At 38.7% G+C, this 14898-nt stretch overlaps 1 protein-coding gene across 10 annotated transcripts in view; it reads left to right on the top strand.

Annotated features, from left to right (window-relative positions):
* The window catches only part of FRMPD4 (FERM and PDZ domain containing 4), a 309339-nt gene that overhangs the window by 265390 nt on the left and 29051 nt on the right, over positions 1 to 14898 (top strand). For all 10 annotated transcript variants that reach the window (XM_048066738.2, XM_048066736.2, XM_048066740.2 and 7 more), the window contains one exon: positions 11977 to 12022. In XM_048066738.2, coding sequence (XP_047922695.1) covers positions 11977 to 12022 — 46 coding nt within the window. The remainder of the gene's footprint in view (positions 1 to 11976; positions 12023 to 14898) is intronic.

Genomic DNA, 14898 nt, shown 5'->3' with positions numbered 1-14898 from the left:
CTCTCTTCAGGGCAATAAATGTGTTCATATTTAAAAGCAACTAGTATTTGATTAGCCACAAAATCTTGCTGAAAGATACAAGTATACCAAAAATTATTATGAAAGTAACTATAAAACTCATTTAGCAAATTGCATGAGTTCAGTCCTTTTTTCTTTTTCCCCATGCCAATATCCATCTTCCCTCCTACCACCTTCTGTCTACAGCTCTGTGGCAAGTTACGTCTTCGCCTCCTCTCTTCCTCCACAAACAGCTTCCCTCCTCCCCCTCACCACTTTCCTAAAGAGCAGAGAGATGTTTTAGTGTCCTTCTATCCAGTCCTGACTGTTAGCCATGGCTTCTAAGGAACAAGAGAGGACAGTGATGAAAGTGGTTCATTTTCACTTTTTCGCTCTAGTGCAGAGCTTGGCAGTGCTGCAGTGGTGGTGGGCTGGGGCTGACCTGAATGCAGCATGTATGCGTGGCGTATCCCGCATCGACTTTGGTCTGGCTAGTGCGGGTAAAGAAGCATAGGCTTGGCTCTGCAAGCGTGGGTGTTTTCTTGAGGAGAAGAACAATACTGAAAAGAGTGGCATCATGTTTTTACTGCTGTTGTAACCCATAGCATCGAGACGAAAGCTAGCATTGGTATGTCCAAACTGCACTGCAATTATTACGTCTTCATTTTCTGTGTGGATATAAGAATGCAACTATTCATTATTCTATGCTTGGTTTGTGTTTGCAGTGTAATTTTCTTCTCCCCATTTCAAACATTCCTTCCCCCATTATATTTTGCAGTATTTTTTGCCATTATCATGGAAGGATTTCTGCTCATGTGTAATTTAAGTTATCCTAAGGACCACTTTCATGTGCAGTGTACATTCATTTTTAACTTTTCAGTGAGACTTTTATTAGTGATCCTTTGCTGCAAGGAAAGTGTAAAACTAATTATGTAGTTCTTGTGATACAAAAGGTGAAAAAATAAAGGGTATAATAGTGTAATTTTTTTTATTAAATTAACCAACACAAATACTTAGATGTATCAACTGAAAATCAACAACATGATTTTGAAAGGTTGGACAGAGCTTAAACAGATTTTTAAAGCCATGTCTTATTGATTGTAACACAATAAATAAATAAATGGTCCTTTTTTTTGTTTGTTTGTTTTTTTAAAAGAGGGGAGAACCTTTGAATTTTACACATTCTGGGTGTTTCACATATAATCATGGCAGTACTTTTCAATAAATACTACAATTTAATAAAACAAGTAGTTAACTGGCTGTCAACAATTTTGACTCAGTTTCTCCTCATGTCAGAGTCTATATATTAAATAATGTGTGAGGACACAAATACAGTCAAGAGGTTTGCACATCAGGGCTACTGCTGTGTGAATTACTCTGTAATGTGTGTGGTAGCTTCAGAAGAGTAGGCTCTTTTGCTGCCTGTCCAAATCATTATAAAATCACATTTGCCATGATTTATGCTGCTTCAGTGGCACATGGATATGTCTTTGGCATCTGACCAACCAATTTTTCTATTCCAGACTCAGTAAGCAAAAATCATTCTGCATTAGTCTCTGCAGCTCAGTATCCATCAATTGTCTAACCTTGCAGATAAAGGAATAGTAATAAAACCCATGAAAAACAGCCACTGACCACTGAAACTTTTCTTAATGAGGAATTAAATGAATCCTGTTCTGACGGAACAATTATTCTTAAAACTATCACCATCAATCTGTAATTATTTAAAACGTAATAATTTGTAACATAGCAAAGAAAAAAGATGCTCTTAGATTGTATCATATAGTCTGGTTCTCAAAAAGCAGATAAGAGTTAAAAGCCACAATGATAGTGTTCAGGCATCTGAAAGAAAAATACCATTTACTCTTTGAATGAATGTGCTTTTCTTAAGGAAGAGTAATAAAGCCAATAATATTGAATGGAGAACAATATGTCATACAGTGCTTGAAAATACAATGTTCCTCATAATTGAAGAGCTTTATCTCATTTCTGAATGCATCTTCCTCTTCTTAATTTCTTCTTCTTTATTGGCTGGATTACTTAGAGCTAAGATAATGTTTGTGAAAGACATCTGACACAAAAGAGCCCTATGTAAATATTACGTATTATTAATAAAAACTCAGATAACTCTCTAAAACAAGATGCTCTTAAAGCATTTAATAGATTCAGGTTAACATTTAATCAGCAAAATTGATGTTCTGCTTTGTGAAAAGCATTAAGGAAAACAAAAAATAAAATAGCTGCAGGGATGAAGGATGTGTATGAATATGTGACCTTTCATTACTACATACACAATGCCCTAAACTGAAAGTGAAAATACCATTGCAGTACAGATTATGAATGGCAGCTATCATGATTTCTGTTGCTTTCAGTACAAATGAAAATGCAGCTCTGATCATAAAAGATTATGGTTAATCTGTCACATAATAAAAATATCTTTAAGATCTTATTCTTATTTTTTGTGATCTTTCCTCCTCTTTAATAAGTAACTCATATAGATCTATTTTGCATTCTTATTGATATAGGTGTCACTTCTCTTCAGTTTCTGACATCTTCAACTGTCTTTTATTTCATTTCCTCATTTCCAAATTCTTTTTGCAACATGTTTTTAGAGTGCATGATTTCTTTGTTTCTCAGCAAGGATCAACAAGTTTATACCATTATTTATTTAAATTCGCCACTGTAATTTTTATTTGAAGGGTTTGGCATTAGACATTAGACAATGTATTTTAATGAATTACTTTTTTTTTTTTTTTGAGCTCTTAGTATCATTGACCAGGACTTCACTATGCAAAATGCTGCATCAGGATATACTATAAGTCTACCCTCTGTATGAAATATGTCCACTAATGACAAAATCAGAGTAGAGGGAGATTGCTCAGAGAGTAGAAACAATCATAAAATAATATTTGCATTATATTAATATCAGTAAATGAACTGCTTATCTTTTGTCAAAACTTGGTAGGCAAAGAAGTTCTCCACTCAAGGCAGGGTTTTGTTGTTGAAGGCAGCAGCACTGCTTTGCCTGGTTCCATAAGATGATGTGACTGATAAGAGCAAGTGACTTGTCTGCATATCCATTCATGTCATTGTGGCCATAAGCAGCCACTTGTCAGTCTAGCTTTGGTTTCATGGTTAATGGTAGCAGAGCTGCTCCTTGCTCATTTGATCACCAGTGGAGTTTTAAAGTGAGTATAACCTGCACATATAGTAGCATTTCTGTGAAATTAGCTGTTAGATGTGCCATGAAGCTTTTGTTGGCTTCTTTGCTAACTTTATGATATTTGCTGAAAGAAAGACTATACCTTCTTTATTTGAAGTTTGAGCTATCGGAGTTTCTGAATCTGCCGGAACTGATAGACAGTGTTCACACACGCAGTGTCCAGATATGTGTACCAAGTGGCCGCATTTTTTTCAATCAGGCACAGAAAGTCTCATTTAGTGTATTGTCAAACCATGACCAGAGCTGCTGGTCTTTTGCTACTGATTTTTTTTTCCCATTTTCTGTGACTATTGAGAAAATTGTTATTTCTCTTTTATTCTTTGTTTCCATTGTCAAGATGTCCTCATCTTAAGCATGCTGCTCTGACACCTGTAATGAAGAGAAGTAGCCTAGCATCGATGAAATCAAAACTGTCCCTTCCCATGGAGCATGAGAGGTCCACTTCAGTGAGACTAGAGGGAAAAAATAAAATCAAGGGATGATTGTTCATAACATACTGTCTGCTAAAAGAAACATTAAAATTATTTGAAAAGAGAATTAATCTCCTAAGTGTGAATTTACATTGCATCTCTGAAAGATAAAAAGAAAAATGGAACCAACAAGACTTCTTTATGTGAATTATATGACTGAGATTTTCTCTCTGAAACATCATTTTCAATTGCTAGACCAAATTGTTAACCTCTCTTTTGCACTGTGATAAGTGAATGGAATAACACCGATTTTCATGGCTTGGAAAGTTACCTCATCATTTCCTTCAGTCCTTTAACTTTCATTATTTCATCTGTTTCCACTGTTGAAGTAGAAATTCAAATGCCTGTGTGACTGGATCAAAATGTATAATCAACTGCTGAAAATTCTGTACCACACTAGAAAGCCCCCTTAATCTAGTTCAGATAAAGCAGAGGAACATCTGGGATCCATAAGAAGAGCACTCAAGGTGTTCCAGCATTTTTCTTTCTCTGTCCCAGGTAAATGAATTCTGGTTCCAGTGGAGCATTCAGATGTATTTACAAAAGTTTAGAAAATCAGAAGACTGTTCTGATTATATTTAACATTTTTCAAATTAGATTTTGCTGTGACCATGTTACAAATTCATGATGGCTCCGGTTTTGGAAGCTGAAATTAGAAAATGACAGAACAGTTGGACTAGATTTTGTAATCATTGCTACATCCCTGGTGGCTGCGCTGGAGAATCAGTATATGAGCTCATGCCATTGTTTCAGAGCATATATCTTTCACATCAGCATTGGTTTGGATTTTGTTGAATGGTTAGAATTTATCATTCTGTGCATTTTGCTGTGCAACCTCAGCGTTTCAGTAAAGCCCAAGTTCCTGGAAGTCCTCCATAAGTATATTACTGCAAAGGATAAATGTCACCAAATCAACTACATGGATGTAATGTACCTGAGTGCAGTGGGCAGCCATGCATCTCTGTCTGTAGTGAGACCACCCCATTCTGTAAATATTTTACTTTGAAAGTATTGTTTAGTATCTCCATAACATCATCCCTAAAGATGTCTCATAAACGTGAGCCATCCTGGGGCTGGTTTATATTGTGCTGTGTTTATTGCACTTTGAGAATTAACTTTTCCTCAAAGCCACTTTGGCAGTTAATGGTAGGAAAACTAGCACTGAAACATTGGCCTGGCTGAGTGACTTGAGAGACCAATATTATCCTACTTTATCTGTCTTTGATCCTTTAAAACTAATGTGCAGAAAGTCTAATTAGAAGAGGACAGCTGAACAATTAATTAATAGGGGACTAAACTCTGTGTTTTTCTCCTTGGGAGTATAACATTTTCACGCTGCATAAAGTAATTTATGCTATGGTCGTGTGGTGGTAACATGCTAACAGTCTGACTTGGTAAAAGTCTCCTTCCATCAGATATACATACATACCCATCTGGCTCCCTCTTTTTCCAGTGGCCAAAATAAGCAAATAATGATTCTGTTGGAGTAGGAAACTGCAGAGCTAATAACTCCTAATAAGTTCTCTACTCCACCTCAAGGTCAGGGCCTGAGTGAGACTGTCTTGTCTCTATCCAAGTAGGAAAACAGCCGCCGAAGGAAGGCCCGGTCACTGTAGGGTTTTCTGCGTGTTGCTGATATTCAGAGTTGCACTCCAGAATTAATTGCACTCCAGAATTAATTGAAGACTGGTGTAATAAGAAGGAGCAAGTGAGGCACTGTCTGGTAAAGAATTGCAAGTGGCATTACTCAGTAGTTAGACAGCACTGTAGTGCTGCTGTTTCAATTTCCAAGCAGTTTTACCACGGCAGTCTTGTACAGTGTACACAGGTATTTACTGTTTGACTAACATTTTGGTAACTCAGTTACAAAAATTATAACCTTATACTTGAGAATATTAGCAACTAGATGACTTTGGGTGTTTGTGGATGGGAGGAGTATTTTGGCTAGAGTTGTATATAGGTCTTCATAAATCACTGAAATTCGAGAACTTCCTCTTCATAGGGTTTTCCTTGCCACAGTGCTAATATAGGAGAAAACAGTGAATTTGGTACATGTGAAAGCTTGGCAGATGAACAACCTTAGAGAGCAGGAGTCTTTTTTATTCTTGAAGCCTTTACAGCAGAGGCATCTAAAATGGCATCTCCTGTATGAAACCCCACCAGCATGCCACAGCCCTGATCTGAAGGGACCACTTCTGTCAGAGACAGCAAGCATAATTCAGCCTGCAGACACGCTTGCTTCTTGGCCCCTTATGGAGACAGCCAACAAGGGTTCCAATTAGTGCCAGCTGCAGACTGTGACAATTTTAAAGGTTGACTTTCACACCATGCCAGACCTTTAAAAGAAAGAACATTTATATAAAATGCAATTTGCTTTGACAGTAATTTTCTGTATGCTATTATTGAAGTTATTTCTGTTAGAATCAGAGTATCTTTTCTCTCAGCTGAGTTTCTGCTGCTGTTTGATCTTGCAGTGCAGGAATAATCCTGTGCTTATACCTTTTCTTTTTTTTTTTTTTTTTTTTTTTTACTTTATACAGCAATCTTCATTTCAAGCGATCATTTCTTGCAGTTTTTAGGACTCAGACACTCAAACTGAAATGCTGTAAAATTCCCAGATCCTTGTGTGGATCGCTTCTGGCACTGAAAGTCCTCACATATTTAATGGCAGACTTAATTTTTAAGGATTTTGTGAAGCAGCAGAGTTATTCAAATTAAATCACTGGATTCAAGAGTTCACAAGTTGACATTGCTTGATTGTCAAGAGTATTTCCCTGCATTGACTGTGAGGCTAAGGGCAGGTACTGCCATTAACAGTGGCGGAAGATGCCGCTGCCAGCTTTCCAAATGTGAGCATGATCCCTCTGCTTTCTGAAATCAGGGACTCCAATGCACTCTTCCTATCTCCAGAAATAAGACCTGAACACCATGGTCTTCACTTCTGTAGACTGTCGTCCCTGGAGAAAAGAGTCTAACCTGATGCTCCCATCCATTTCCTGTGTTGTTCCCCATGTGTCCACTACCACCCTCAAAGCAAGACCTTGGCTTCATGTTCCATTTCCTCTATCCATACACCATTCAGCATTACCCTACCTCCCCGAACTTGAACTCCACACCTCATCCTTTATGGTAGCACACATTACTTCATGAGCCTCTTGCTACTTTTCTTGCCTGCTGCACTCCTGCAATTGTTCTCTGAGATGGCGTTGGAGATGCAATGCCATGCATGGCACACCCTGCCTTGCCTTCATGATGGCAGCAATGCCCATCTCTAGCTGTGTACAGGGTCTTCAGAGAGACTCCCCAGAGGTCAGTGCAGCCAGCTGGGTGGCCACAGACTGAAATCCCATTGTCACTCATAAAATTTGTCTGGAAAATACCATCTGCTTAGGGTTTGAGAGGTCAGATTCTTCGCCTGCTACTAAATAGCGTTCATCTATGGGTTCATGTAATCCAGAGGCCAGAAGCAGTCTTCCCACAGTAGTACATTTTTTTGTTGTTTTGTGTTTTTTTTTTTAATTGTACTTCTTAATTAGAAGCTATTGAATCATGGAAACGTTGCCTGTAGTTTGCGTGCTGCTGTGTTGCCTTCGGAAATGGAGAGAGAAGAACCATACACACCATGATGTGTGCTGGAGGAGTTCTATGTTAGCCTGTGTGTTTATGTTTGCACAATGCTGCCTCTCCTGTGACAAAAAATAGCCTCAGGAAAGGCATTATCTTCTTCTTAAAGCCTCTTTCCTCCATTCCTCTGCATTGTTTCGTGGGTTTCAATGAATACAAGTTTGTTCCCCAACTTGACAAGGTTCCCCAGACCACCCAGGGGGGTTGGCACCATTGAATGACCTGGAGGCACACTGGGGGGGGGGGGGGCGGCTGTGCGATAAAAGCAAAGAATGAAGAAGCACAAGGCTAAGACAAGTCTACTGTGTCCCACCAAGTTCCCTCCAGTAGAAATCTCTAGCCCTGGAGGTAAATTCAGGCATACCTCTGGCAAACTTCCACAGGAGCCATTGCACGTGACAGAAGTCTGGAGAAGTGAAATTTGGAGCTCCCTCAGGTGAAGATAACTACTGTAAAGAGAACAGGTTTTATGTAAAAATGTATATACAGCTCAAATCAAAATGATCCTTTTGAAATCATTCCTAATGTACTACAATAGAGTGACTTTAGTTTTCTCATGAAAAGTCTTTTGTTCGTTATTACTGCCTTAGTCTTCAAAATAATGAAAGACATTCAAATGCTGAATAATTCTTCTCTAGCTTAGATACTAGGTTGAGATAAGTTCTACTTTTCTTAGCTTTGAATATGGTATTTCAGGTAACCTGACACATTCTGTAGTTAGTTTTTGACTTGCTTGCATCCCTTTCCTTACTTTAAAAACATAGTGTGAAACATACTGCAAATCATGGCATCCTACTCCATAATTGTGAAATTCAGACCTTTCTCATCAATAGTAAGACCCAAAGCACAGCAGAGGGTCCAGAAATAGCAAAGAAAAAGGATAGCATTTCAAAAGAAGTTTTAGATTTTTTCTTAAATTACATTCCCTGTAAATTATACTATTTATTATATGTCGGTTTCTATTGTGTACATCTTCACTGGGAGAGAAACCTGGTATACCCCTATTTGCTGCAGGACACATGCAAAGAACAGAAACACTTGTTCCATATGGTTCAGATACTGGGAATTTCCCCACTCTCCCCACATTTCCTTCGCCCAACTCCTTCCCACTCTCCTTCCCCACTTCAAGCTCAAAGGGAAGCAGAAGAGAGACAGTAATTTCCACCTGCAAGTTCAAAGTCAAAGTCAATGGCTGGTATTGTAGCAGAATGTTAACGCCTCATGTAGTCTGAGATGCTTGATACTTAGTAATACAACTTTAACCTTTATAATGTGCTGTAATTTGTTTCTCAAACCATCTATATTCTCTCGGTGTTGCAGCCTGAGTATCTGTAATGAGTAGGCAGAATGGACAAATACAATCACTGTGCAGGGCCCTGGAAAGCACAAATAGATGAATCACTGAAATTCCCTTTGCAATTTTGATATTTTAGCCTTGTTCTCACCATTTGATTCTAATGTCAGGAAATGAAAGAAACACGATGGTAACTTATTTTTGCATTGTTGTTAGCTGGTCAGATAGTAGGGCACCCAGAAAGTCCACAGGTCTTGTGAAAGCTTGGAATTGCATATCATTGGTCTTGAGTAAGTTTGGCTTCGAAAACAATACGTAGACAAGAGTCTAAATTTAGAAAAATAATATTTAGGTTAAATATATGCATATCTATTTTCTTTTACTTTAGTCAGATTGTTGAAAGCGGAAAAGCCAATTCAGAGGGGAAGTAAGACTGCAGTTGTTCCTTTAGTTTTTGCCACTATCTTTCCAAAGTTGCTTAGAAGAAGTAGCTTAAGTGTGGTGATATACCTGGTTTGTGTAATTCAGTCTAAGCTGTTTGTGTGTTCTGCTGTCAATATGAACATACATATTTACACATACATTTAAGCTGTAAAACTTACAGAGCACAGTACATGGTCACTGGTTCCATTGTTTTTCCCGTGTTGTGTTAGAAACAATATGTGTCACAATGGAGAGTCTCCGGTGCAATGCAAGGATTATCATTTAGGTATATATGATTTTCTAACAATAATGGAAGTAGAAAGTGATGTGAAGTTTTGTTATCATGGGTTTAGAAGGTTTTAGAATGGGTGGTGCAGTCATGGCTGAGTACTGCAGATCAAAATGCTGCAGATTAAACATGTATTTATCTTGTAACTGTGCTGTGTTTTGTATGTTATATGTGTTTTATATAAAAAGTTTTGTCTGATGATGAAAGGGCTATAAATGGTGCTTGACAGCTGCTTTTAGTATATGTAACATACATGATTCCAGATACTCTGAATGGCCTTATTATAGACTCAAATGTTGAGTGAATGTTCTGAGGTCTAGCATCCTCCCAATGCAAGTGATTACCCTGTAAGCAAGTCTTATACCCAAAATAAATTTTAATATGATGACCCGTTGGCTTAAAAATCTTGTTAGTCTAGGCTGAATGCTGCCTACACTGGCACTTGGTTTGATCCAAGAGTAATGAACAGCTGAAAAACATTTTCATTAGAAGTTGATTTTCTTTCATAAAGGTGACTCTCTAGGGTAACTAACTGATCAACAGGAGGTAGACCATGCAAGTAATCTCGCTTTTCATAAGAAACATAAATCAGTGTGTTGAAAGTAATTGAAGAGGACAGTTGGGCATGGAGTACTTATCCCAGGGATGTGGTTTATCCTGTAGCTAACAACCCTCTGTACTTTTACATCTACACATATGCCTAGATTAATATGGCAGTGACAAATCGGATAGAAGTGGACAGTATAGATGCAACTGTGAGATTTGTGAAATAAATTACATTTCTTATAATGTATTTTCAGAATCCCAAAAGTATGGTAGGTAGAACAGAAGAAAGTAGAGGGAATCCTGTTGTTAAGCAAAACAGAATGGAGATTGCTACTTTTAGACTATGAGCTATAAAATCTTCAAGAATAACAATGGAGAATGATAAAGAATAATTGCAGAGATTTCCAAAACTGCTATCAGTAGCTTACAGATCTTAAAAACAGAATGTAAATGTTCACATATATGAACACTGTAAATAAAAGCTGTTTCATGATTGAATAAGTCATTTCTGGAGCTTAACTTTGGAATGTTTTATTAAAATAAAAATTAATCGTGGGAAATTCCTTAAAGTATTTATGATTATATATAAAGGGGACAAAATAATTTTATTTTGTGGCAGATTGTTCAATTTTCACCACATGTAGCTCCTCAGTACAGTATTTTAACTTTGTAACCTAATTTTATTTCTGTTGTTCTGAGCACAGAAAGGCAACCCAAACTTTCAATACATTCTTTAGAAAAGCCTTTCTATACTCTTTTCATGCAATGATACAAATATCTAATACGAGGAGTAAAAATTGAAGCTTTAGAAATTTTACTTTAGTTAGGGGATATTTGGTCAAACTTTGCTGCTCGCATGACTGATGGCTTTGACAGAGGTAGAATTTGCTGTCTCACTTGGCTTTCAGAGATGAGATGGCTTTATCAAGTATGCCCCTTTTCCAGACCAGTTTTTTAACTGGGCTTGTAGATTCTCCTCCATTTTCCTTGCTTTTTGCCTTTTAAATGGCTCATCAATGGTGTGAATATACAGTATAAGGTGACACTGAGTAAGACCAATGCAGTGTGATTTATTTTAGTTTGTACTGTTGAACAGTTCAGGCATGCCAGATCAGTTGTACTTCAGTTAGCCAAGCAATAAGTCACATAAATAAGCAATTAAATGTGTTTGAAAGTAGTAAAACTAACAGAAAATCAACTCCATCTCAACAAAATGGCACCCGACTTTTTCACAGCTAATATTGCCCTCAGAAGCCCTCTGTCCAATAATGTAACACAATAGATACTGACTGTGATTGGCATTTTTTCCTCATTATTCCACTTTGCCCTTACTTTTCCCCAGTTATCCATGAGTCTGAACTGCCCATCAATAGACAAAATATGTATGTATTTGTCATTTGTCTAGACCATTTGATCTTATCAAGTTTCCTAATAAGTTTTTCTCTTTGGGGGGGGGGGGGGGGAAGGGATTGAGAGCTGCTGATTTCTTCTCCATTCACTCATTTCTTCCTAAATAAGAGCTGTTCAATTTTAAAGAAGAACCTTTATTTAGCAACTTAGTAGAAAAAACTAAAAATTCTAACTGAGATATTCACCAAATAGTAATCTTCATCTACTGATTTTAAAGGTGAGCTAGAGAAGAGTCTGGGGCTAAATTTTGTCCTCATTCTTGTTCTGAAAACACAGCTATCTTCAGATAAATTTTGCATTAAGTGTACAAGAAGTAGATGATATAAAAAATTAATTTTGTTTGTAAAGTAGGCAAAATAAATGTGTAGTCTATAGATACTGCATTGATAGAATTAATCAAATGTTATTCCATTCTTATTAGGGAAAATCATCATTGGAGTATGCAGGTCTCTAATGGAGCAAATATTTTATAGTATGAGCTGCAAAATTAAGTTAATTCAGTTTGTTATATTGGAAAAAAAAGTTATTTTTAATATTCATTGTTATTTTGGTATTCATCGCTGTAATTCTCTGATATGTGACTGTAATAAACATTTTGCCATATTAATGCAGTTTTCTCCATTAGAAAGATAAGCTGGTTATGTGTAGTGCATAAACGTATGAACCTTTACTTGATTTTACTTCTTTTTTCTTTTTATAGAAGCTGCAAAGAATCAATCCTCCTTACTGTTGTTCAACCTTACCCTGTAAGTATCTGTAGTGTTTTCTGAAATAGTTTCTTAGCAACATAGCAGCTTTTTCTCTGCCTATATTCTGTCTGTCTTTACCTCATCTGTGCAATAAAAAGAAATAAGTGAGATAAGGGCTGTGTCTCTTAAAGGTGGTGTCTCGGACTGCGTTACTGCATACCGCAGAATATATTAGCAAGTTAAATAGTAACAGCATTGTTAAACTCCTGCCAGGAGAATGCACAGAGGGGGATGCTGAGTTCTGCTTCCAGCATCTTCTGAGGTTTGGGAGATGGCCTGGGCCAAGTCCCCTCCGCCGCATTGCTTCTGTCTCTGTCAAATGGAAACTGCTCATCCCTCATGAGCCTGACGTGGAAGTGGGGAGTGGGCACGGCGCTGCCTTTGGCTGTTGGCTGGTGGAAGGTGGTGCCTGCAGCAATGGGCAGAGCTCAGGCAGGGCTTTGTCTAGGGCCGAGGAGTCCCCACCAGTGGAGCGAGGGACAGGGGAGGTGCAGCACAGGGCTGCCCCTCTTCTAAACCTGTTGCAGCTTGTGTTCTTTTTGTAATTCTGCCTCAGTTCCACAGACTTGCACTTCAGTATCAAACTGGTTATACCTTGTGCAATGGAGGGCTCTGCATGCATCTCCAGGGCAGAGCGTGTGGAGATGAGGGGAGAGGAGAGGCAGAAAGGCAATCACATGAGGCTGGCTGGAAGGAACTGGGAGCAGTTGCAGCCCACCTCTCAGCTGGCTGATGGGACATGCCTTTGCACCTCACTTAATGGTTTGTGGAAGTGGGTTTATGGCCCTTCAGCTCAAACCCATCATTGAAGAAGGTCAGATGAAAAAGGAGTGAAGCTAAGTCAGGGGATGGAGCACCTCTCTCTCTTCCCTTCATACATCCATGCACAACCACACACACTTTGTAGACCACAGTGGGGGCTCAACGATGGATCAGTAGTGATTTCAAATTCAACAGGTGTAGTCACTTCCCTTTTTGCTAGCCTGATGCACAAGCGTTTTGATTAATAAGTGATAATTGCATCCCTTTCCCCAAGAATAACAGATTTGACAGAAAAGTATGAAAACAAATTTATCTGATGAAACTGCCAAAACATACATCTTACAAATGCAATTTGATCACTGCTGTGTGGCTCCTGTACTACTGGTTAGCCTTTCTGACTAGTTTAGAGGAGGTCATATCGTCATTGCTTCACTTTCAAGAAGCCAGTCCACACAGCAGCTAAATTGTGGGGGAAAAGCACGTGCTCCCCAGCAAAACAAGGCAGGGGCTGCTGCACTGCAGTAAGATCACTAGCAGTGTTGCCTGGCTAAATAAAGAATGTAACTGTTTTTAAAGCTAGCTGGATTACAGCCAGTTGTTTTGATTATGGGGAATGTATATAATACAGGGGAAAAAAATCCTCACCCACTTCCCTTTTTTATACAGGTTGTCTTATTTTATCTGTTGACAGGTTTCATTCTTTTCTTTAAATGTCTGGTGACAAAAAGGCTTATGATTTAGTGCTGGTTATATGTAGCCCTTAGAAGTGGGCAGCTTACCTTTGAGGTGTTGTGGCCTGTTGCTGTGATGCTCGTGTGAGGGCAAGCCCGTATGTAGTGAATGTAATGGAAGTTGAAACCTAAATGAACTGTGCACGCCATGTTCAGTGGAGAAGGTGCAGTCTTCTTCCAGCATTTGACCTGTAGAAGAAGTTACATCATGACCTGATATCTTCCCATCTCTTTGGGTCCAAGCCCTGTTTGAGGACTGACAAGGCTGAATCTGCTCCTCTCATACATAGCACCTAATGCTAATCAATAACTAAGCCTCCTCCAGATGTCACTAAGCCACTGAATGACATTTGCTGTTGTGTCAGCCATTTGGGCTCATGTGCCCAGCTTATAAATGTAGTTGGGTTGCCCCTCTCTGGTAGGTCTGTTAGAGTCCCACAGCTCTACCTCTGCAGATGAGGCACTCGTGTTTTTGGGGGTGATGGAAGTTTTATCTCATGTAGGCATGAAGATTGTCTCCCTGAGAATGCCCACAGAACAGCAGATGTATTCATATCAGTGCTGGCTTTAATTGATTCATTTTTATTCCAAAGTCGGGATGCTTCAACGGCACGGTCTTACTGGGTGTTAGCCTCAGCTGCAGGACTGTTGCACCAGGCAGATCTTCATTTTTCCCCACACCTATTGTGTTTTCCTACATGTCCAGACCAGGGCCATGTTGGTTCGTAGCATCTTTCCCTCACCACTTTCAAGCCAAAGTTATCTTGCAGTGGAAATGAAAGTGTGCTGTGGGGTTGGGACCAGCTGAGATGCTGCCAGTGTGTCCAGCCAAGTTTGACCTCTGAAGCAGTACAGGGTCAGTTTATACAAGGCTCCAAAGTTTCCTGGGGACTCTTGAGTCACCCTGAGTATCTGGCTCATGCTGGATGTCATACTGCCTCAATGACACCATTAGTAGTGCCTGAGCCTGTTATGTGATGTTCATCATTAGGCTCTCCATCCTAAGTACTGCTGTACTCTGGTTGCTTACCTGTTGTGGTCTTCTGTGCAGGAAGCAGATGTAGTGGGTGCAGTGGGTCCTTTGGCAAATATATTTTGTCTCACAGTTTGGAAACAATATTTGTCTTCAAAAATTATGATAAAATTGTTTTCCCCTTTTCTTTATTTTTTTCTGCCTCCCTTTTTCCTTCTACTCTTTTGCCCATAAAACTGGAAAGATGAAGTAGAAACCAGACAAAGGAAAAGTAAGAATTTTTAAATAAAGACTGAACCTCTTCGCCATTCTTGGCAGAAATACATCTTTAGAAACATTTCAACTAACTCTCTTCATAATGATGAACCTTTTTGTTTCTATCATTGCATGAAAACTATCTGCCAAGA

This window comes from Anser cygnoides, chromosome 1, assembly GCF_040182565.1.
Source record: "Anser cygnoides isolate HZ-2024a breed goose chromosome 1, Taihu_goose_T2T_genome, whole genome shotgun sequence".
NCBI classification, from domain to species: Eukaryota; Metazoa; Chordata; class Aves; order Anseriformes; family Anatidae; genus Anser; species Anser cygnoides.
Note: the sequence above shows the minus strand (reverse complement) of the source record. Positions and strands in the feature narration are given on the sequence as shown.